At 39.3% G+C, this 25,705-nt stretch overlaps 1 protein-coding gene across 7 annotated transcripts in view; it reads right to left on the bottom strand.

Annotated features, from left to right (window-relative positions):
- Nucleotides 1-1,397: 1,397 nt before the first annotated feature.
- The window catches only part of KLF12 (Kruppel like factor 12), a 248,895-nt gene continuing 224,587 nt past the window's right edge, over nt 1,398-25,705 (bottom strand). For 6 of the 7 annotated variants that reach the window (XM_030445103.1, XM_030445057.1, XM_030445086.1 and 3 more), the window contains one exon: nt 1,398-10,716. In XM_030445103.1, the coding sequence (XP_030300963.1) occupies nt 10,535-10,716 (182 nt within the window). In that variant the 3' untranslated portion in view covers nt 1,398-10,534. The remainder of the gene's footprint in view (nt 10,717-25,705) is intronic. The other variant, XR_003987198.1, reaches the window with a different exon arrangement.

Genomic DNA, 25,705 nt, shown 5'->3' with positions numbered 1-25,705 from the left:
TAATTGTTTCTGAACATAGAGACAGGACCATGCTTATCTGATCCAGCAACTCAGTATGCAAAGTTGAAGGTGGTTCCCAGCAGCCTCTCTTCTCACACTCGCAGGGAGCCAGACCTGCCCCATACAGTGTACAGCACACCACACGTTGACTTTTCACTCCAAATGGACCATTCAGAAACAAAAGGGGAAAAAAAAAGTATGGGGGGGAGGAGATTAGATGACAATTGAGCTGTTGTTTGTGCAAGTGGAAGAAATAACTTTTCAGGAACAGACCACAGGTCAGGGCAGTGGACGGTGTGGGCGTTCGCTGGAGAAGTCAGACTAAACAGGCAGTGATGCGTTTTATACTTATGGCACTGCTGGGAGAAAAAAATGATATTAAACACACAGAGGACACTGAAAAAGAACAAACAGCGTATTGTGTAGAAAGCAAAAGTGCTTTGGAAGGGCCTATAGTAGGACTATTTGATTTTTAAATTAATCAGTGGGTTGGAGAGACTCAAGATCTACTCTAGCACAGCCTTAGTTTAGACGTGTCCCTTGATAAGGCTGAGAGGTCTCCAAATCAAATCACTTCATTTGTTTCTCTGCATGTAATCATGTAATGCTATGGTTCTTATTAGATAAATAAATTATCATATTGGTTAAAAGCATGTGGATGGAAAGGCAAGGAAAATTGTCATTTAAAGAGAAATTTCACCATTAAGGGCAAAGTGCTGCTTCAAGCCTCTGGCTTGATGTCCACTGTTGTCCTACAGCCAGGTTCAAACATAAAAGAAGCTTCTTGAGGATCAGACTTGAGGGAGAAGCCCACTGTCCTCAAAACATCCCTGGGAGCAATCACAAATACCATCTCTCTTCAACCAAGTATGAAGCTGATGTTTCTAGGGTTCCCTTGCCCTCCTCCAGTGACTGTTCCTTCACCTTGCTGTCAGACCAGACAAATCCCCACTTGGCTCCATGGGTACCTTAGGTAAGCTGGACATTTAACTGTGCCAGCATCCCTACATACAGAGAAAAGACAGGGAAAGAAGCAGACACAGACACCAAACTCCATTTTAAAAGTACTACGGAAACTCAGATTATATAGTAACGCAAAATATTTTTATATCATCCCAGGACATTTTCATTTATACTGTGCAGAATGCTATTTTATTTCTTCCAGCTTTGCCACAGATGCACAAACACTGTGAAAGGAGAAAGAATGCCTGCTCTATATGGTAGCTTTTAAAAAATCAGAAAAGCAAGTAAAATCCATTTCTTAAGCAAGCATTCCACTAAAAAAATCACTATATGTTTATAGATTTATTTTTTTTAACAAAGGTTTAATTTTAAAAAGTTAATAACTGGGTATTCCAGAAGGTTTGAGTCATCCACAGTAATAATTAGGGGTTTTGTTCCATACAAAATGCTTTATTGAACCTTCATGCCTCCATTCAGATAATTATACAAATGCATACATTTAAAGGTTTAAACTCTATTTCAATTCACAGCTCAATTCATAGGAAAGTTGAATACAGAAAAGCAATGCACCAACAAAATATGTCTGAGACACCATTAAAAACGATAACACTTGTTCATTTAAATCTTTGAGAATAGACTGGAATAATCATCCTCTGACAGAATTTCATTAGGGGACTCCCTTTACATTATCATAGGGAAAAAAATCACCATTTTACAGTAAGAGGAAAAAAAGCTCTGAGTATATTTACAATACATACACTATACATAAATACAAGAACAACACTTACATAATATTAATAAACTTATAACATAGGTGTTGCCTAAACACTACATAGTATATAAATGCACAGAAAACTATTGGAAATTAGATCTTTAGATGATTATTTTTATTCTGGAAGAAAAGTAATTTTTGCATTTAAAAGCTTTTGAAAAGAAGGCAAAAGAAAAGACTTAAGGAACTAATGTTTGCTTGCTAGCACTGGTATTTTTATTCCTTTTAAGTATAGGACCTCTATTGACACTATTAGCTCTGTGGGGTTACTGAATAATAACCCTCCCTTTTGCATCTGATCTAGGAAAAAGATTGAGGTGCTGTACATACTAATTCCATTGCTGTGAACCTCCAGTCCCAAATGAATCACTTGGTAAACTAAGGGATGTTTTTGTATTTTTACACAGGAAGACCAAATGAACACTTATTGGTACATACAAGGATAATGACCTGATCAAAGGGAACAATCTGGGGCCAAATGCAACCCCATCCTTAGGATTTCATTCAACTTATGCCATAGGGGAGTTTTCTTCATCCATAAGTGACTTGGCCAAGAATGCTATTTTTTATTATTGTTGTTACTTCCTAAACACAGCTGAAAGAACTTTATGGTATTTTTGACCCCCCATGTTGATAGTAGTGTCCAAATCTCTTTCACTTGAATTGTATGAATGCATCTCTGTGTGTGGGTTGAAGGTTTTAAGGCTGATGGTGCATGAATCTTAAGTACTTCATTACTGTCTCTTTGCACATTCTATTGCAAGTGCAAATGGGACATGAAACTTTTTTAGAGACAGACAGCAGGTCAAGAGAGCGTGGTGTGTAGGTGTTCAGCAGAGAACTTAGATTACTGAGGAAGCAATGTATAGGACAGTAAGCAAAGAAATCAACCCTGGAGGTTTTTTCATGAAAAATGAGATACAAATGTAGCAATGAAAAATTGTTTGAAGCCAGAAATGATGATATGAACTCTGAATTGTGAAAAAGATCAGTTCAGTCATGAAGGTTATGGCTCAAACTATCTTTCCGAAGAAGCTCTTCACATCTAGAGAGGCAGGAACAAGGAGAAAAGCAGAATCTGTATTTCATGGTTCATGATGATTGTGACAATCCATCAAAACTATCACCTGTAGCCCCCTCCCAGACACTGAACTATTGTTTTTCAAATGCAGAGGTCCCAGCATGGAACAAGGTTTAGCAAATGTAGGTGTGAACCACAGTTCACTTCTTTTATAACTGACAGCATCTTGGCTCACCAAAACTTTTGAGACTGAGCTGGGGAAGATGTTTCAGGTCACACGTACAGACAACAGGACCTCAAATTTTTTTTAGTTCTTATTTTTGTAAAAGCTAAAATTCAATTTCATGATTCTGCTTGCCTGGAGGACTGAATAACTGTGTAATGAATAACCTAAAAATAACTAGAAGGGTAACCAAGTTTATTTCATAATTTAAAGTCAATAAGCACAAGTTGCTATAGAGGTATGCTGGCAGCTAGTGAAACTGAGAATAAAACAAGTCTTGTGTTTGTTTTACAGAATGAAGGAAGGTGAAGACAAGGTGCCCTTCCCTACACAAGAGCTAACACACACAGGGCTGGAATCAGCCAAACCTCCCAGCACTGCAAGTTTCCAAGGGTGCTTCTTTTGTAGAGCTGCTCCAGAACAAAGAAATAAACCCTCCTCCTTTCCAACAATAGCCCAGATATGAGGTAAGAAACCAATGTTTCCTTTGTCCTTCTGATGATACATTGCCTGGTGCCTTCCTAAAATCCCCAGCATGAACTGCATTCTTTCTTGTGCTTAATATCTGGAGATTACATTCAGAATGACAGAATATTCTGATGCATATTCTGATGGGATTATTTCCAATCTTGGCCAATATTTAAAAATAAGTTGTTACTAAATAAGGCTAGGTATTGTTACATGATTAACCAATATGCATAAACATCTAGTTTTTATCATTTTCACATGTGGGTCCATGTGTTTGTTTTGGGTTTTCTTTTTTTTTTTTTCTACTACATTTTCTTCTGTATATGAGCATCTTTATGCACACCCAATCCTGCCCCAGTGAATAAAACCCAAAGAACAGTCCTCCCACTCCAGCAGAAACCCACCAATGGTAGCAAAAGTCTAGGCAAAATCTAGAATTTTTCAAATACAAAATTTTGCCTGGATAAGTGAATGGTATAAATTTAGAGGATGGAAAACAGTCTTCATTACAAAGGTACTAGGACAACCAGTTACACTCTGATGTTCAACAAATTCATTTTTAGGAACAGAAGAAGCAGATGGGATGGCACTACACTGCTATTTCAAGAATCCATAAGCAATAGTTAAGGGCTTTTTTGTTGGGTTTTTTTTTTTTTTTTTTTTTTTTTTTTTTTCTTACAGAAATCTACCAGATTAAAAAAATAATTGAGAAAAATTGGAAGAGTCACAGCTGGCCATTATCTTGTAAGATCACTAAACCTACTGATGCAAATGTTTAGGCCTCTCAATATAAAAATATCCTTACTCCATTTTAGAAATACCAACTTCCTGTTTGCTATTCAAATGGTCTCTAAACTGACAGTCCCCTATTTTTTACTCATTTGTCCCCAAAAGAAAGAAAAGCAAGCGACACATTTTGTCCTCTCCTGAAGTCAACCAGTTCTAAGATATTAAATACTATAAGGATTACATGACATAAAGGAGACATAAGGTGAACTCTTGTATTTCCAGAGTTCGATGCAGAGGATTTTTCAAGAGAATCTCTACTCTACCACATACCCTAAAAAAGCTCCATTGGGCTTATTGCTGGTTTTTGGATTATTTCACTAAATAATACCCTGAATACACGGGCACATCAGACATAAATTAAGAAGAAAACCCCTAAAACACTGCTTGACAATGACCTCCATTCACACCTACAGAGAACTGATACAGATATGAGTAATTTGTAAACCAAGATGAATCTTTTTTCTTACAGGTATGACAGATGTTATCTGAGAAAACAACTAAAACTTCTAACATAGTATCTCAACATGTGAAAATACAAATGGCACTTTGTGTCTGTTTCTGTGCTGCATTATTGTTCTCAGAGTACAATTTCACTTTCACCTTATTGTGAAGAGAATCCTGCAAGTTATTGCTGTGTAAAAGTATAGGAACATCCCATCAGTTCTAATTACAGGCACTTTCTGTTTCTGTTTCATCTTTTAAAATAGATTTTAGGCTATCTTGCTGAAGTGTACATGCATTTTAAATGTCAAAACTGTTCTTCTACAATTGATTTTGTTGACATGCTACTGCACCTAGAAGACTAAACTCCCCTGGAATCAGCAAAGAGCAGCTGCCTCTTTCAGCTCTGCAAACTATTCAAGATGCATTGTAGTCAGTGAAATACAAAAAATAAGATCAAATGAGACTTTGCTGTTATCTGTACTCCACTATAAAATGCCAGAAGGAAAAAAAAAACAACCAAAAAAAAAAACACCAAACAACCGAAACTTCCAAAAAAACCCAAACCCCGAACACACAAAAAGCCCCAAACCTTTCATACACTTTCATTGTGATTAAGTATTTTTATTCCTTTTTCCAGTCAAAGACATTTTGAGTGTTGACTTATTCGACACTGAAGGACTGAGTATGACTCTGCTATATTGCACACCATCTGCTGTGAAACAGCAAAGAAGTGGCCACTCCATTTTGCAGAGAAAACCTGCTCTGACAAAACAGAACAATTTACTTCTTACATTGTGTTTAAGCTTTGCAAGGTATTATCTTACCATTTTTTCTGATTAAAGGATTTTAAAAAAATGTATTTCATTTAGCCTATTTATACCCCATGTAAAACTTGGGGTTTGAAAATACTTTTCTACTATCACGTGTATTGCAAAATATTTAAACTGTTACAAGTACAGTAAAGTACTTTCAAGGTTTTTCTAAAGATGCAGTATCCTTATAGTTACATTTTTGTGCTAAAACCTGATTTACTGCAGAAATTGTGCAGAATTTAAGCCTTTTCCAGGTATCAGGGTGTGATTTTATAAGCATACACGACACAGCAACTATTACATTATGGCAGAACTGTGAAAAGAAAGCAATCTTAAATTTTGTTCTCCAGTTATAAACCACAGCCAAAGGCATAACACAATAACATGAGCTGGTTTCTTAAGAAGGTAGTATTTTCTTCTACAGTGTTTATTTCCAACTCTTCCCCTTCCCTTGTTTCTTAAAAAATAGAGTTTATTACCTGCACATGGGTGGAGGCACATGGAAGTGCTGAGGTTTATATGTGTGGGTGTACGGATGAGCATGCATGAGTAGGGTGGATTTACTGAACAATCAAAAGACTTGTCTGCTGTGGAAGATGCAGTTTCACAAACTGATCTTTCCAAACCAAAGTTCAAACTAAAAAAATAAGCTGGATATTAAGTGAGACTTACTCCAATGTTGAGGTACCCACCTTCAATAAAGGAGAAAGAGATTTTTTCCATTAAACAGCATTTATTATCAGAAGATAATTTTATAAATGGCAACTAGAATACATTTTCAATGTGGCTAATGGAAAACAAGACTTATGATCACTGTTATTCCCACAATTAAAGGGGAGAAAGGTTGTCCAGCTATTTGTCCATACTCTGCACTGTGAATGAAGAGTTTATCCCAAACAACAACATCACTGATGTAATTTTCAACACTGTTAATTTTGTTATATGTTACTCGGGGAAATAATCATATACACAAGTCAGTCTAAATCTATTTAATTAACTGTGTAAGCATGATAGAGAATAAGGAATACTGCATCTTCATTCTCAAGTACAAACTGCTGTTGCAATGAGCCAATTTTACAGTGCTGAATAAAACAGTTGCTAAAAAAATAATGACAATTTAAAATTTAAAGTTCTGTATCAAAGATGTTTGCTTGTTACGTTTTCTTATAATGCTGGCTACTGAGATTTCCTGACAAATCCACTGAATCCTTTTGAAAGCATCAAGTCTGACACTTGTGGCATAGTTTCCCTTGTATATATATATATTCCTATAATGGGTATGGTGGATATTACCCATTCTTTATGCACACTTAAGTATAAACCTATGTCTTTCTGAAAGAAAGGGACACTTTATAATTGTCTCTCCCAACTGTTCAATTAAGATGGATCTACTGTGTTGTGTCAAGATGAGACCTGGTATTTCTGCATGCTATATATGATGTAAGCCTTCACCAGACCTACTAAAACGTCACGGACCTGTGGTGGGATACCAGGATTTCTGAGCAAACTACCTTGGAGCAATAACCCTGGGTCTTTGCACAAGCACAAATTTGAAGAGCAGCTGCTGAGTGAAGGACACCCTGAGAATCTGAGGGACATGAGCTCAACATCCAAGCACCCCTCTCCTGCAGAGTAGTTTCTCTTTAAAATATTTTAAAAGGAGCAAACAAACCAGTAAACAAGCTCACAGAGTATTCGGGGTTTTTAAGCCTATGGGTGCTGGTATGAATCAGAAACTTCCCGAGAACCATAGTAGGTACCTGAAAGCCAGTGTTGGACTACTGCTGGTTGTGTAAGTTGTCTGGAGGCAACAGCAGCACACAAGCCCTTGCACATGTGCTAGGAAGCTTAAGGATATACTTCCTTCCTGTGAAATACAAAAATTGAGCATACACGATGTTACCTTTTTGGCTTTATTACCACTAACATACTCTGTCCCTGTGTTCCTTGGTGTGTGTGCTGCTTTGGGGCTCCTTGAATAAAACCAGACTCTCTTTCTGTCCCAGTGTTTTCTACACATTAAGTAACAGGGAACCAGCTGAAAGACAAGGAATTCACACAGCACAAGCTTGGCCTCAGGAGATGAGCCTCTCCAGGGCCTGTGATACATATGCTCCTCTCTGGAGCAGATCAGAGCTGAATGCTGAAATGTAAGGCCCCTCAATTTCTCCTGGAGGAGTTTTTCTGTCTTCATGGACTGCAGGGCAGCCTAAAGATGACACTGATCTCTCCCAGTTACACTCAGCCTTTGTGAATAACATCAGAGATGATCTCTCTTACTGCTCCTCTTATGTGCTAACAGAAAAGCTCTAAGAATTTCTGGTCAAACAAATGATTTTTTATGGGAGACAAAAAAAAAATCACAGATCCTAAAAGGAATACCATATGCCATTGGTTCTTTAATGCTAAAAGAATTACTGCTATTCGATTAATTACTCAGTAAAATGTTCACGGGCAGGAAAATAATTTTATCAATTGACTTCTACCTGACCCAACTCCTCCCCCTAGACGCTGAGAATGACAGATCCATTTAGGAGGACAATACTGAACTACATAAAAGACAGACCTCACACATAATCCATGAACCATCTCACACACAACACTAACACCCAGCCTTTTACACCAACGGCAGTCACACTGCTGGTAAAGACCCCTTTCTGCTGCCCTGCAATTCCTCATGGCCTATTTAGAAGCCCTGATCCGTGGCAGCCTTTCCACACTTTGCATGGACTCTTGGAGCCTCTGCTTTTATCCCGATTTGGAGCCGGATACTAAAATGTTGCCAAATTAGGTGAAGTTGATTGCCAGGGCAGTCAATGGGAATTCATAGAGGCGTTTTCCCCACATAGCTACAAATAACTTGTATTGGGCTTCTCTGCTGACCACTTGGCAGAGGAGAACCTGGTCTTTAGCAGTTCTTCCTTCAGACTGCCAATCCAGTGCTAGGGAATATTAAGAATGTATTTAAAGACAATCTCTGGGGCCTCTGAATGCTGCTATAATAATCCTCAATTAGCTGCAATTGTTTTCAGTATGGGTATGGGTATTGTGTGCTGTGGGTTTTTTTAGGTTTACCTTGATTTCAGAATCCCCCCAACATTTCTACAGTTACTTCAGGAATCAGGATTTAATTCAGACTGGTCGAACCTTTAAAAATGAACAAGTGGCATCACAAGATTAATCTGTGCAATTCCTGGAACCAAATATTCATAATTAAATGCATTGCAAAAGACCTTTATGTATACATCTTTCATCTACAAGCTATAAAAATCTCAACACTTACAAAAATCTTGCCTCCTCCTTTGTCAAATTTAGCTGAATAAGCAGATCCTTGTGAGGAAAGAAAAGAGAAAAACACTATTTCGTTTGTATGAACAACTGATGACTAAGAGTTTCTCTCTTTCCTACATAATTCATTTAATACAAATTTGCTCACAATTACAGGGCTTTATGGGAATGATCAAGAATTTCCTTTTATTTAATCTGAAAAGGCTTGGATTGAAAATCCCAGCAGAGGCAGCCACTGGTACCCATATAAAGGGCCATTTATACCATATTAGACAGCTGGCAAAATCTTGTTATTCCCTAGCTCCCAGGGAGAAACCTAATGTCTTGCAGAGCACCACTGCAGAAACATTTCTCCTTCCTACTTATGGTTCATCTACAGAATCTTCAACCATCAGCACTTTCTTGCTTTACAGACATAAGTATTACATTAAAGGAAATTAAAGTACTTGATTATGGTACCTAGCAGGTCAGTGAAACCACTGGAAAAATTAACTTAAATGATCTTATGTGCTATTTCTGTGTATCCCCCCCTTCTGTTGGTGTGGAGAAAATTACTGTCTTGAGAGCCATTTTACTCATTATTGCTTTTTCTCTGCAGAAGATGCAGCCATTTCTTCTCTGTTTTGTTTTGTTGGTACATTCAGTTCCATTTCATTAGTGGCCACATCACTAACCCTGGTACCAGCAAGTGTTAAGATCTGACTAACCCAAGAGATCCCTTGTGTTCAAACAATGGTTGTGGGGAAGAGGATACCTGGATGAAAGAAAACTGCACGTTGAGAACAGGGTAGTAGTTTTCAGATGGGCTCTTCCTACACAAATCAGAAAACGGTTCTAAATAAGTCCATGGTAAAATAAAGATAATTAATATTGTACTTTCAGCAGAAATGCTGCTTCCCCTCGTTTATTTTACAGACTTCAACAACAACAACAACAAAAAGAAAGAAAAGAAAGGAAACGATAAAAAGATAAAAGAAAAAAGATTAATGGCTGGTGTCCTCTAGGGCATAATGACAAATTGTGGTACAATATTAAAATGCCACCATCCTTATTGCAAAAGTCTGCTCAAGTGACCCTTCAGCTCCGACAGCGGGACCTCTCCAGCAGAACCTTCTTGCCTACTCACACGCAGCTTATCTGCAGCACAGCTCGGGCATAATGCTGACACCGGCCAGATGGTACTCAAAACAAGGGAAAAAGATAGGATAATAAAGGTCTAACGGTCTTGCTCTCATCATCATCATCATCATCATCATCATCATCATCATCATCATCATCATCCATTTCTGGTATCTAATCCTCCGATCAGCAGTGATTTTTCAGGAACAAAATGTCCGACAGCTGAGAAAACATACAAGCTATAAACATTTTTGTCAAAGGATGCAGCATGTAAAATAATGCCCATTCCTGTAGCATTTTGGCTGCTGTTTCCCAGGTGATTGTGATGACACTTTCAGGGGGGTAGCCATGCTGAGGGGCAGACAGGGTTAACTTCAGATGGCGAGGAGAAGAGTGGCACTTCTTTTCCTGCTTTTTATTTTTATTTTTATGTATTTTAATTTTTTTTTTAATTTTTTTTTTTTAGATTTCTGTTTTTTTTTGTTTTGTTTTGTTTTTTGTTTTTTTTTTGTTACGGACATCAGGGAAAGCCCTGCCTGTTAACACTGCAGAGGAGGGATTCAGCCCTGCTGAATTCACTCTGTGTATTTAAGAGACCCAGCTCTTAAACTCGGCTTGGAGCAGGTAAGCGTTTCTCAAACCAGCATGTGCCTGCGGCGGTGGAGCGCCAAGTGGTCTGAGCGGGAGAAGCTGCGGTCACAGTCCGCACACTTGAACGGCTTCACCCCCGTGTGCTTGCGGTAATGCCTTGTCAGTTCGTCGGAGCGAGCAAACTTCCAGGTGCAGCCTTCCCAGGTACATTTGTAGGGTTTTTCTCCTGGGAGAGACAAAAGAAAAAGGGGAGGAAAAAAAAAGAAAAAACCCAAACAAACGCAAACACAACAAAACCACAAAACAAACAGGTGGTGACTTTCCCCTTGTTGCTCTTAATCCTCCCACCCCCTCTCCCTCTCTCTCTCCCCCCGATGAACACCCACTACCCAGGGGTTGCTTTAGGCCAAATTACACAACTACAGGGTACTGAATCTGCTGAATATAATAAAAACAGGCCTTGAGATTTATCATTCCTGTGGCATACACATGACTAAGAAAATCAACAAGATTAAGGCAACAATATAGCTCTTTTTTTCAGGGGTGATGTGGGGATTAACATCGGGACAAAGGGCTGCATAATTACTCTTGTGATTACTGTACCAGTTTGCTAACCTCATCTAGTCAGGCTACACTTTCTCCCAAAATGGCCAGATTACCTGATATTTCAGCAATTTATCAGAGGCTGACACAGACTTCCAATTATATCTATGAAGTTTATGATGGTTTCTAATTATTTGTGTAAACAACACTGCAGGCCATTTCTTAGCAAGCTGCTAAAAATGAACTACAATTTCCCAATTAAACATAAAAATTTAATTGGCAAAATGTCCTCTTTATTTATTGCACTCGCTTTCAGTAAAATTAATTTTGCATGTAAGATGTTACCAGGAACAGCGCACAATTTTAAAATGTACTCATCCATGGGATTTGCAGAACAGTGTAAATAAATACCCCTTTACTTCAACGAGCTCAGCCTTGGGCTAAGTGTACATTTTTGGAAAATTCCACCTCATACTTTTGATATAAAGGTGAGCATGATCCATGCTCCACATTCTCTGCCGTATCGTATCAGAAAAGATTAATACAGTAAAACTGGATTTTGTGCTTTCATAACACAATTGTTATAAAACACCATTTTTGCCATGTTTGTAGGCTATAATTACTTGTGATTTCTATCACCAGCCCTCAATCCATACATGGTAAATGCTCTTGGCATTTGATTGCACCTTAATCCCACAGCTGAGCATGCACCAAAACTGAAGAAGGGAAACTGTGTGTGAGGTCTGCACAGCTCTTCCTTTGTTGTGTCAAAAATGATTTTTTACCTCCTCTTCTGAAAGCAGATAGTAACAACAAAAGAGCATCTCTGCATCTCTGTCTCCTTCATCAGGCACAATCATTCCTCATTTATTATCTCCTATGAATCACCATCAGCTTGCAAGAAACTATTTTAATTACACGAACCAGTGACGCAACACTTGCTTTGCCATAAGCAGCACCTCCCTCCATACATCTCTTAAAAGGCAATAAATACTTTGCTGAGAGCTCTTGGTTTCCAAAGAAAATTCCCAAGTAAGAATATCACTGCAGTTTAAACAGCCCTGAAAAAGTCCAGCTGCAATGGCCTCTGTGAGGAAACTGGATGCTATGCAGGCATGTCAGCAGGGTTGTCAGCAGCATTTTTGCTCCTTGGGTTGGTACCTCCTGTGCACCATCTGTGCTGCAGTTTTGATGTCAGATGGGGGTGGAAGACAATTGCTGTGAGGAGAATCCAGCAATCCAGGCTCTGAGGTGACCACAGCCCAGAGCTGTACCAGCAGCAGCTTAGCCTAGATAATTTTACAGTCCTCAGCCAAGCACAAAGCACCAAACAGTGTTCACTGCCCTTGGGCAGCTACAGTGTTGGGTGCCTGGAATCCAGCAGCTGCCGTGAGCTGGATGGGCATAAGGTACAGGGCAGATGGCAGGTTGAACGCTCTTGCCAATGACAAAGTGCTACTAAACATGCTCAGATTTGCCACCAAACTGTCTTACATACATATCCTTGCCACAAACAGTTGGTGCAGAGCGCTGCACAAACACAGAAGTCTCCCCATTTGACTTGGCAAGTCTATGCTAACACTTGTCTCACAGCATCAACAATTTCCAAGCGGGGCACTTGCCCTGTCCATCCTCAAGGTACTTTAAAACTTTTTGTTTCCAATCTATAGATACTGCCCTGGCTGGTTTCTTTGACCACAGAGGCATCCTGAGCAAAATGAGAAGGCATTTCCTAAGCTGTGCATCCTTATTTAAAAATATCTGAAATTCCAACTCTCTCCCTGCCCCAACGTCCTTCCCCTGCAATGGCCTCTTTGGTACACAAATCCCAGATCTCCTTTCCCTTGACAGAACACAAATGGAGAACCTGACACAGGGAGGTGATAGTTGGTGAAACAGTAATCCCAGAAGTAGCTTGGTTTTCCATTAAAACAGTATCACTTCAGGTAAGAAAAGAAAATCAGCTGATGGAAGAAGGTAAGAAGAGGTAATTTTGACGGAGTTCTTAGGTGTTGCTTCCAGCCTGCCTCCTGAATGAGTCCTGCTTACCCAGCCCCTATAAAGCTCTGTGAAAGAGACAGGACTGACCACATTCCTCTCAAGCTATTTACACCACTGAAGGAAAATCGCTCTTACAAGCTCAACCTAAGAAGACCTTTCATTATTTTCAATTGAATATATGCGTATAGCATAAGAAGGAAAAAAAAGGCGAAGCAGCAGTACTCTGAAGGCAGCTGCACCTTAAACAAGCCACTGTAAAGAAAACTGTGAAAGACATGACTTTTCATCATCAACAAAATTTCTTGCAAACTCATTTTTAGGGTTAGCACCTCCATTATCTGTGGCTGGACAGTTGCTTGACAAAAAATTTTCTTTGTGAGTAATACTATACTAACTCTTAACTTTTTGTCTGGTACTGTCCCAGACAAGAAAACTGATCACTGAGTCCATAAAAAACCAGAAGATGCAGGAGTTCCAGGGATGGAAGAACGACCAGCAGGAGCAGAATTGCTAGAGGACAGGAAGCTGGTGTCAAGTATCACACACTAGCATTGGCTGATGAGCTTGGGCACTCACAGCTGAAATTCTCAGTACAATCAATGGAGAGAAGCTGGACCGCAGCAAAGCAACCCAGAAAGTGGTGAGTGAAGAGGTGAAAGAAACTGGTTTGTTAACTGGAAGAAACTAGGCCCAGTGCTTTTATTTTTATACACATCTTCTTTCTCTGGGAGTCCATATATAAACAGTATATGCTTATATTTATATATATATTATATCTTATATAACTATATATATATTTATACACATATATATACTCTTTATATGTATATATATATAAAATCCATCTCAAGATTGGATTGCAATGGAGCTGAAGTCAACTACTCAACCATTTTGACTCAGACACCTCTGCCTGTGTGAGCACTCAAGCTCAAGTGTTTAAGCAACTCCAGGGTTCAAAGTATGGGCACGTTTTGGCTCCTTCGATGGCTTGGCAGACACCAAGTGCAAGGGAGCAGTCACTGTCACACACCCAGACATTCAAATTCTCCTTCAGCTCCATGGAGCAAAAGCAGACAGTGTGAGTCTGCAGTAGAAATACATGAATAAAGGAGAAGATGAAATAGTGGAATACTTCTGGAAAATGGTAGTAAAGACAACTGCAGAAACAGACTAAGAATCTATGGCAATTAACACGAGAAGGAATAGATAACTGGAAAAAGGTAAAATCCTGTTAGTTCAATCTTCTGAATCTGTAAAGTTTTACATTTATACAAGCTACAATCGAACATAAAACCTTGAAGTCATAAACATTTTCACAGTACCTAACCTTCCAGATTTGCACCTGCCCTGGACTGCTCCATTGGTTTTATAAACCTGACAAAAAGATTCCAAAACCTAGAGAAACTGTATTCTAGTGCTATCCCACAGCTTTATCTTGCAATACATGCACAGTGAACAGGAAGGCATAGCAGGTATATTCATGGATCAAGTGGGACCCTGGAGCATCGAATAGTTGTTCTAGACAGTTCCCTGTAGAAAATGAGAATTTTCTATTGTTTGGGGAAGTTAATTATGAAGTTTCAAAGGTATGACTCACTGCTCCAAATGGAACTAGTAATTATTTTAATCTTGCATTAACAAACATCCATTTCTAAGAGCCCTCCAAAACCTTGACTTTTGTAGTCCAAATTCCACAATCCAAATTAGTTTAATTATTTTACCATATTATTTTTCCTATCCTATCATGACTCCTCACTCTTAAGCACTTTAGAACACAGTTACAACAGTTATTCATTAAATCTCCCTAAATTCAAGCAAATTATGAATTAATAATGCTGAATAATTAACACTGTATACTGTTCAGCCAATCCTTCCAAAATTTTCCACCGTTCCCACAGCCCAACATCTCTCTTCCCATATCTTCATTTACTCTAACATCAAGATCGTTCACCCAAGGAAATAAATCTTTCTCAAACTTTTCCTTTACAATCTGATGACGTTCACATATTCCTTAAAAAATAAAAAGCTGTATGTGGGTACCAGAAGGAGACCAAGTCATGTAACAGATGTAGGGACCAGGGTCTGTTCTACACTGGGTGGAATTTTCCATGTGATATGTTCCTTGGCAGTTGTCCTCTGTCCATCATCTAGCTGGTGCCATGGTATCGGATGCCAGATGCTTCAAAGGCAGGCACCACAAAAACACCATGTAAATAGTTATGGGTAATTGTGCCAGTGAGGAAACTGCTCCAGAGCTCCAGGAAACAGAGCCGGGCTTATGTTCCCAAGGCTCCCTAGGCAAGGAGATTTATTTACTACAATTGCCCTATGTACTCCTAGCACACTCCCACTTCCCTTCATTTGTGTATTATTGAAGCTTCATTTATTCATCAGTTTAGCCAGCTCTTGGCAACAGTGTCATTAAGTAACACCTTAATGAGGTAACACCTTCTGCTATCAGGACAGAAACCATGCCAGTGACCAAATCCTAAATTGATTTCTTTCTCTGGCATAAACTCATGTCTCTCTCTAGTACTACAGGTGTGTGCCATCTGTGTCCACTTCAGACATTCCCATCTACCCAATTTTTCTGCACATAAATTGTCACCATGACTCTGAGTTTTTACATCACTTCTCTGTAGCCCCTTCATGCAATGGTTCTCAGCACTCTGAAATACTGGTGACATTTTTATTCCAAGTAAGAGTCAACTAGAAAATAAACGTAAGGGACAGTTCAGGTGTACAGGTTTAGTCATCTAGTCGGATTTTCCTGTATTTAAGCCTTCATCACCCTGTGAAAAAGCTGGAATTCCACTTTTGAGAAGGACAAAGCTAGAGAAACCCTTGGAAACAAAACTTGTTTTATAGGTTTGTGTAGTGTTTCCAGACTGGGAGGGTGGGATGTTGGAAGAGATGCCATCCCTCACTCCATACACAAAATTCAATGGCTTTGAGTCAAACTTGCACGGTCTAAAAAGTGGCAACTGCCAAGCCCCACCATCTCTAGCCACATATTTATTCACTGTTTCTACTGCCATTACACCTGGAGGAGTGTTGGAAAACAGTGAGGGAAAACTAATGCAACCAATATGGTTGATAATCAAGCTTCAACTTTATTGCGCAGTAACTTTCACTTATATAGTGTTTCTGTGACCACACCCCGGCCACCATACAACAACATAACGTTTTATTGGACACCTGGTGTGTTTACCTGTAGCATAGCGAATCCCTGGTGCAGGTAGCACAGGATTATGGGCCGATCTAATTGGCCCCTCAAACATGGGGTTGGGCACGGCAAATGGGTCACACCCTATACCTTTTGGGAACATTCGAGAACATTCTACAACAGAGGAGTATTCCCCACATAACACCAGATTGATGTCCTAAAGATTTAGCCCATAGAAAGTATATATATATATATATATATATATATATGTATGTATGTATGTATATATATATAAAATAACCCATCAAGCACGTCTGTGTCTATATTTGATGATGGTAATTTTTCTAGTCAAAGTAAACAGATCTGCAGCTTTGCAGGGTTGAGGACATTTCCTGGCAATTCGAGGTTTGGTTTCTGCTACAGAACATTATGCAATATATATAAGGTACAGTATTTATATCAGCTGGTTTCGGCTCCCTTGTAAACACCAGAAATGCTTGGAGACAAGTGGAAGAGTCACACTGGACCCATACTGATAGGATCCTGAAAAGGCAAATCGTAAATTGAAAAACACAAATTATAGCTAATTAGATTTCATATTTCTACTAAAAATAAGCCGTTTCAGGCAGAAAAGAATCTTTTTACAGCAAAAATGCTGTCTGATAATGAGTATCCTCAGCGCTCCCAGAGGAAGAGGACAGCTTAGCTTTTAGGCACAGGGGAAAGGGAAAAATGACAACTCTAATGTTTTGTGTGATATTTTTATTAGCATAATTTTTAAAATGAAAAACCATCAGAGCACTTATAAAGCACTTTCCAACTTCAAAGTGCTTTATAAAGCTTTTTTTTTTTTTTAATGTAATACTTCACACTTTAATAGCACTGTGTAGCACACATTGTGTCTATTCTGCAGGTAAAAAAACCAACAGAGCCAGTCTCAGCAACTTTCCCAAAACTGCAGAGGAAACAAACAGTGATGTTATGACTCACCTATCAGGAACACCTTAATTTCTGTAATGAAACTACTACATCTCAGTGTCATCCCTTTAAAAGCCTGAAATGTTTTCAATCATTTTGATGCAAAACTCCAATTCAATTATTTAGATGTCTTTCAAAAGGTATTTTTAGATCTGTGTTTCCAAGATCCATTGCATCTCTTTGGTGAAGGTAGTGCATTGGACTTTTGTTTTTCAGTTTTGTCAAAGTATGCAAATCAGGTATCATTCCGGGAAGAGCATAAAGTTTCATATCAGTTGAGCAAGTCTGGGAGAAGAATGTCTATGAGCAGAACACAGAACAAGAACATACTGTGCTGCCTGTGACATGTCTTGAAATTCAGGTTTTTTATCCCTTGCTCTCACTCTTGGGCAAAGCTCAGGGATATGGGTTCTTCATGTGAAAATGGGGAACAGAACAATTTCTTCAGGTCAAAAACACACTGAGAATCAGCACTCTAAAACAGGAGACAGAACTTCATCACACTTTTGGCAGCTCCTGAACTGATTATGCAGGCACTGCAAGTCCTTTTCCCACATCCCAACGTGCAATTACCTTTTCACATTTCACTGCACCGATGAGCTTGGGTCCTGTCTGCATCCTGTCCCTTCTTGTCACTCCCTCTGCAAGATCAGTTCAGAACCCTACCTCTCTCCTCCTCCTGCATACTGCCCCACACACCAAGTACAAGTTGCATCAGTTTACTTCTATTTTAATATGAATACCAGCAAAAAAGACCTTATGATCAGGCTCACAAGAACTCCATTCTTCAAAGGTCAAGAAGGCAAATCCCTTGAATCAGTCTCAGCCCTTGTCTGTCACTGCACACACAGAAGAGAAACAAAGGAATCCAAGAAACTTTTCTTCGACATTTTCTATTTTCAGGCTTCTGCAGACTTTGATGAGATGCATCCTATGATGGGATATACCTAGTCCTATGTATGATCCAAATGTTCTGGGACAAGGATTAGTCATGTACATTGGCAAGGGTATTGCTGATGTAAAAACGTGATAAATGTAATTCATGTAAAAACAGAATAATTTTTTTCTATATGTGAAAGGCATTTCTGTGCACCAGAATCCAGGAATCTGACCAAATACCAACAGTAGATGCCAAATAATATTTTATTACCATTCTTGATAATTTTTTCCTGCATGATGTATAAATATTTAAGAATATGTTCAATGTCCATATACATATATACTTAACATGCATTTTATTTATATAAGAGAGCATGGAAGTTTCTTCCTCCCCTCCAGCCACAGCAAATATATTGAACTATCCAATTTCCTGTGCTATGAGGAAGGCTGAGATTTTTCTTTCACAGTAGCCTTCTCACACTTATTTAGGAAAAGTGATGCAACAAATCTGCACTTCCACCAGCATCCCACTGCACAGAGGGTACCAGCAGACCTGCACATTAACTTTGTACCTGGGGTGCTGCAGGCCTGGATTTTAGTTTGGCTTCCTTAAAAAAAAAAAAAAGACCTTTCTTTCACTATGATCCATAACTGCAAGGGAGATGACAAACAAGTAACACTTCCCTTTCCATCTGCCTCCAATTCTGCTATTGTCACTCCTACAGGAGGCTTCAGGGATTGCTCCACTAGATTCAGCAAGAGAATGAATTTCTATACTGTTTGTCAGTAAGAAAGTTAAACCTTCATCTACCTGTAAAAAACAAAGTGAACAACTCCCTAAAGAAACAAAGAAAAAAACACAAAAACAAACAAAAAAAAGGGCTCCAAGGGATGAGCTTTTTTTTACTCAGTTTTTTACAACCCCTTATTTGTTGTTTGCACTGTGCCATAGTGTACCCTGGTGTGCTGCCTGCAGAAACAGAGCAGTAAAAACCCCACCACCTATTTAAGTAAATGAGTTGTGAATGGCATTAAAATTTTCAAATGAAGAGATACTAATTTTTAATGCCATACAGTGCAAAATAAATATGTATAAAAGTAAATAAAACTATTAATTGACAAAAAGAGACATGACAAGGGAAATTAAATGGGGAAAAGATAATTAATGTGACCAAAGCATCATGAAATTTCTTATTGTACCCCTGTCCTACACAAATCATCTGAGCTTTTTCCCTTTCCAAGAAACAAGAAGTTTTTGTAAAATTTCCCTAATTTTCTACCTACTTGTTTGAAAAAAAAAAAAAGGGAAGATTAAAAACACTGCTTTCCAAGCTCTGCCACTTTGTTCCTTTAAGCCATGGGGAAAAAAAAACAGGAAGAAGAAAAAACCTGAATAAAACATTTAAACAAAGGCTTTTGTGAAACTTATTTGTAGTTTTGAGCATGCTCCAGTCTCAAAGGTCATGTTTCTGACTGGAGGTTACCCTGAAAAGGACAGGACAGGCAGAAAACAACTTCAGACACACTTCCCAAAAGAGATGTGGTATCACTAATAATGGACATTTCAGTAGCAAGTTGTTATCAGGGACTGAGTGGGCTGCAGGAGTTTATGTCCCTGGAAGCCCTGTTCAGTGTATTTACTCTTACAGGACTCGGTACAACACCTGCAAAAGCACTTTTGAGAAAATGGGAGTAAGAGAGGTCTTTCTCACCTCCATGCCACTGCAGGGCTACACATGGTAGACCACAATCATGCTTGAGACCTTAAATGAACTGCAGTTCTTTGGAGGTAGTATATTAAGCACTAAATGATTGGCTCAGAGAAAATTTGATTCTGCATAATGAAATCATCATTATTCCCTCGTGCCACACACAGACAAAACACATATGCACCCCATATTTACAGAGTCAAGGGGCACTGTTGCAAATATTTTTCATAACCTAGAGACTGAAAGCAATCACAGATGCAATTAGACTGGCTTTCCCATCAAAGTGCCTTGGAATAACCACGTGGGCACTCTTCCATATCGGCACAGCATCAGACCTACAATGCAGAGGAACGACTCCCCCTGTGTAAGGTGAATTCAGAGCTCGCAGAATGCGCCAGAAATGAAATCATTTAACTTTCCACAGAGCAGCTATTGGAAGAGAACTGGATGTACAAGCTCCTTGTGGTATGGACACCTGCCCGTAAGCAGCTGGACTCAGACAACAATCTCACTACATCCAGAGTAGTTCTCATTTCTGAACATCACCTTCCTGGGCTGTGGTGGCAATGGGGAGCCTGCCTTAATACCCTGGTACATGCTGCACCAGCAGACGTCTGCTTCTCAGACGTATCCTTCTGTCCTGAAATCTGAACCCAGCCACATTCATGGGAATAGGCTCCAGCAGCCCCATTTATTGAACAATCTGTTTATCTTCTAAACAGAAATTGCATGAAGAAAGAGTAGAAAATCTAGAAGTAAAAACTTCCATGAAATATACTGGTTTCGACATTGAAAAGCTCTGCTGTTTATTTAAACTGGCAGTAAATTTTTAAACACTAAAAGAAAGTATTTCTTAAAAAATAAAAGCATCACCCAATACAAACAGAACCTCCTATTTTACTTAAAAGCAAATTAATTTCAAAATTTGTTTTGTTTATTTAAATTCCCAGTTTCTGGAACAGCATGTGAACATGCTCTTGCAGCTTTTTTCATCGGACGGATTTACGTAAAGGAGGGAGACCTACAGGGTAAGGACTTAGGGGAGCACGTAGGAGATGAGAAAATATCTGAGCTTTCTGAAGAGCGAGTCTGGTGGGTAGATGACAAAGAGGTGTTAATTTTAAACTAGGCTAAAAATCTACACAATTCAAGTCAAATCCAAAAGGATTATTTTAAAAATGTTGCTTCCTCTCAATATTTGCTTAAAAAAGGGATTACAAACCTGTAAATATCTCTCTGGAGCTTATAGCTAGCAAACGGCATTAAATAGACCTTAAGAAAACAACAGGTAATGAATGGAGTTTTAAAACCTACAGAGCAAAAATAACTTTTTTTGGTGCCTCTGACTTTTTAAATCCACTCTGAAATTGCTCAAAGGAAAATGTGAACAAAGACTACTGACAGGGGCCCTTTCATATTAAAATAATATATGGAGCAACAGTGAGTGAGAGGAATGCAATGTTTGAAAAAGCACAGACTAAATAAAACACCCATGTACTCACTAGCCCTCTCTCTTCTAGGGTGGTGTCTCAACTCAGCTATAAAGGAACATCTTAGAGAGGAAATGCTGTCATTTTCTCAGGTACAAAACCACATTTCTGAGATGTTTACTGTCTCCATGTAATGCTGCTGAAGACCCTCTGACACTGACAAATAGGCTTCATTACATCTGTGGCAAAGGTATTTGCTCTCATCTCTCAGGAATGAGATAGGCGTTGATCAAGGACAAAGCACCAAACACTAAAAAATTCATTTGGCCTGGGGGCTGTGTTCAGATTGTGCCTCTTTTAAGTGCCAAACCAGGCAGCCGCATCTTCTGGAGCTGCAGCACTGAGATGAGCAATTCAGACCTGGTACTGGTTGGGGCTCACAGGTAAAATGCAGCAGTTGCAGCCCAGAATCTGAGCCGCAAAGAAGGTGCTTTGGTTACAGCCCTTGCCTTCCTCCACCCCTCAGAGTCATGAGCAAAGGTACAGCTGTGGCTACACGATGCTCTACACTCACAGACTAAATCCCACTTCACACCACCTGGAAAGTCGCAGGATTCTGCTGCTGTTGACCACAGAAAGCCACTCTGCCACCTTCCTCCAGAAATTAGGAACTCGTTAGGGAAATAAGGTTGCACAGAAATGCAGAATGCTGAAACAAGAAAAACCTACAGAGGTGAGAGACAAGCAGCAATCTCTTCTGTATCAGATGTTGTAAAATTATGTTCCCTATAACCTTAAGGAAGACATCTTCCTTCTTTATTGACTTCTTCAGGACGATTCACACCGTGTTTTAAATTCCCTGGGCTTCCCCATATGGAAAGAAAGCCATGATGAGCTACAACTGGATTTAGGGGTAAGCAACTTCAGTTGTGAAACTCAACTAAGTTCCCTTTAAAAAAATACATAGTTGGTTAGATTTCTCAGGTCACAGTCCCCATGATGGGAACTGCTTTGGGACACATTCACACCACCTAGTCTCCTCTGCCTACTTAGAAAAAAGAACAGAGCTTTAAATCTCCTCCATATGTACTATCACACATGGTTCTTTACCAGGACCCCTACCAGACAGTGTAATTTGCCTCTTCAATTTACATAAAAACCCTCAAATTTACATCCTCTACCTATTTAAGAGCAGACAGGTGATGTCTATGAAAAATAGATAACGATATGCAAAGGTCAGCTTTGGTATCAACAGGCCCACCATTCACATTAAAACAGAATAATGCACACCAGCATTTGCAGACTGAGTAGCCTGTGGATGAAAAGTAAAAACAGTTTAGGCACATGGATGGCCAGCAGAACAGTTTGTCCATGAACAGGCACACCACCACAGGTATGCTCTGGGACACTGCCCACAGCCACTGCCCTGCAGGGTCTTTGCTAGCAGCCAGCACCTGCCATCTCTGGCTATTTGTTTTTCATTATTTAATGCATTTTACAACAAGGTAACTGAAATCCACACAAACAAAAAAAGAGTTTGTGTGGTTTTGGTATGATCACTGTCATCTATCCAGAAGGTTTTGTTTTCACTTTCTGATGTCTCCTTTGCACTGTTACATCGAACCAGCCCAAAGGGTCTTGGATATTTGTTCTTGTTTTTCCTCTTTTCTCTCCCTAAAACGGCCTCCCTCCTTTCATCTTTCCATACACGCCCTTCCCCTTTATCCACAACTATTATGCTGACTGAGGCTATAATGAAATGTATTATTTCACCAGAGACTTTACTGCCTTGCAGTTGACCTGATAAACGGAGAGTTGGTAAGGCCTTGTTCTACTGCCTTGACCATATCTACCTTACAAACTGGTTTACATGGCATTTATAGAAAATTGAAAAAATAATGACAAGTCAAGTGAAATTTTGCAGAGAAATTGCAAACATCTTTTTTTCCTATTTTGCAGTTTTCCTTTGTCAAGTCAAACATCCAGCCAGCTGAAGAGGTCATCAAGATGTAGGTACTTAATCATATGGCATGAAAATATCTGCCTGCTTTTTGCCAAAATAACAAAATTATTGATTGTGTTTTACATTTTTCACAGATACGTGATTTCCAGTTTCACCAGCTTCACAGATCATTATTAAAAACTAATTTTGTAACCCATATCAACCTTTTGATAGAAGGCATGGACTTGACTCTTTGATTTACATAAAACACAGCAGATTCTCATCATCTCTTTACAGAGAGAACATAGTCTGTAGATCTTTCACAAACCAGGGCTGGTAGAAAATTAAACAATTCATTAAGATAAATTTAAATATTTCTAGAATTAAATTTTGATGGGGGAAAAAAAACCACAGTGGAAGGCACCAGTGTTACTTAGTCTGCAATGCTCAGCTGTCCTACTGAAAAGTATGGATGGTAACTTTAGTACCACCTAAAAAAGGCCTGAAATAGTTATTCCATTTCTTAAAAAAATACACTGTAGTTGTTGCCCTCTTCATCTTCAGAGTAAAACTAGCCAGCTGAAGAAGGCAAGTCCCACCAGGGCACACAAGGAAGAGGAGCTACAGATCTCCCCATTCCTGAGGCTGATGCCAGCACCGATGCTGAGTGCAGACTAACACAGGGCTGCTGGTTCTCACATTTTTAAAGATTACTCATTTGCAGAGTCACACATTAGTGATTTTCTTGAAGTTTACTGAAGCAGAAACCAACTCTGCACAGCTCTGGTGAGCCAATTCCTCACAGTTTCTTCCTTGCAGAAAGAGTGGATAAACCTGAGCCGTGAGACTGCCTGTGAGCCCTGCAGGCTCTCTCCATCACACCCAATACCTCCCAATAGCTTCATTTGATGATTTGGCAAACCAAAAACAAGAAGCTGATACTAGAAAGAGAAATTTGATACCTGTGCTTGTGATTTACGAAATGTTCTAACCACTACAGGTTTCACTCAGAGTTTCTCCAGTTGGAGAGATGATGTGCAATTCAAGCTCGCCCCCCAGTGGACTCCATGCCCACACCAGTACACAAAGTTTTGAGGGTATTGGAGAGAAGTACCGGGGAGCTAGATGACAGCAGACTTAAAAAACCTAGGAGTCACTAGAAAAGAATTAAATGTAAATGTTCTTGTCTGTAATATTTTCTTAATTAAGCTTACAAAAAGTACACTGTCCAACCAAAAAAGTTGTGTGTCCTGTCAAAATACAACATTATTTCCCCACCCCCCCGTATTCCAAATGACCATAAATGTCTTAGTGGTGATGCATATATAGTAATTGAAAAAAAAAAAAAAAAGAGTTCTCAAACATATCCTGCTTAGGTAAATGATTGTCAGCAAGATCATCTTGCCTTAAAAAAAAAAAAAAAAAAAAAAAAGTCCAGATTATGCAATGATGAGTTTCTGTGATCTTTTCTCAGAAAGTTTCCTACAGAAACTTGCTCACCCTTGCATGCATATCTGTCATACTTCATTTATACTTATCCAAAACTGCACACTAATTACTGTGGGTCATATGTGAATAATTAACTTCTTCTGCCTGAAGCAAAAGTAAAGACCAAGATAAAAAAATGTAAAATGAGATGAATACATAGAGTACATTTAAGGCCAAGGCTAGGTGTGAATTTGAATATACCACCTTCTTATCAAGACCTTATAAGTGTTCTGTAAAACACATTTAAATTTGATATTACAATGCAGATTTTCTCACTGGATCTGTTGGCTAAATGCAGTGCTGATCTTCTCTCTAGACTACACTTCTTACACTGCAGCAGGTATGAAGACACGACAGTATAAAGCAGTTAGCAGCTGACCATTTAATGAGTTATTTTTCTTTTCTCCCTGAAGGAATAAATCAATATGATTGCAAACTATTTCAGGCAGCTGCCTTTTGGGGTGGGGATTCATTTCAGCCAGCTAACAGGTAGGTATCTGGGCTTCCTCTGTCTCCAGCAATGAAGAAACACCTTTGCAAACCTATCCCTGTGTCTACCTGAAGAAGGAATAATGTGCCCCAGAGGTGCCAATCCCTCTTCTCTGACTATCCAGAGATCCCAGACAGATAGCATAGCCCAGACACCCAGCTGCCAGGGAACCAAGGCTGAGGAGATGGATCGGGTGATTATGGCAGGCACAGAAACTCCCTTCATGCTGCTCGAGAGTTACAGCTGCCAAAGCTGTGATTATCAACACCATTTCAAGCCTTCAGTGCCCAGAGTTTTGAGCACCCTAAGTGCATAGCCTAAATGCACCCTAAATTCAGTGATGCAGACTAACACTGAAGAGGTATGATACCAGCAAGTGCTGGTCGGCCATGAGCTCACTAATGAATTACAGACTCAGGACAAATGTGATCTAAAACATCACAGCAGAGAGGAGCCTTCTGGGCTAACTTGGGTGCGATATTTCTGAGGCTGTTCATGTCTAGTTTTGTAACTCAGCTCTTTACACGGTGCTTGCTTGTACTTCTGGACTGGTCAGAAGTCTTGCAGAGGCTGGAAAGGAATGATCTCC

Source organism: Calypte anna, chromosome 1 (assembly GCF_003957555.1).
Source record: "Calypte anna isolate BGI_N300 chromosome 1, bCalAnn1_v1.p, whole genome shotgun sequence".
Lineage (NCBI taxonomy): Eukaryota > Metazoa > Chordata > Aves > Apodiformes > Trochilidae > Calypte > Calypte anna.
Note: the sequence above shows the minus strand (reverse complement) of the source record. Positions and strands in the feature narration are given on the sequence as shown.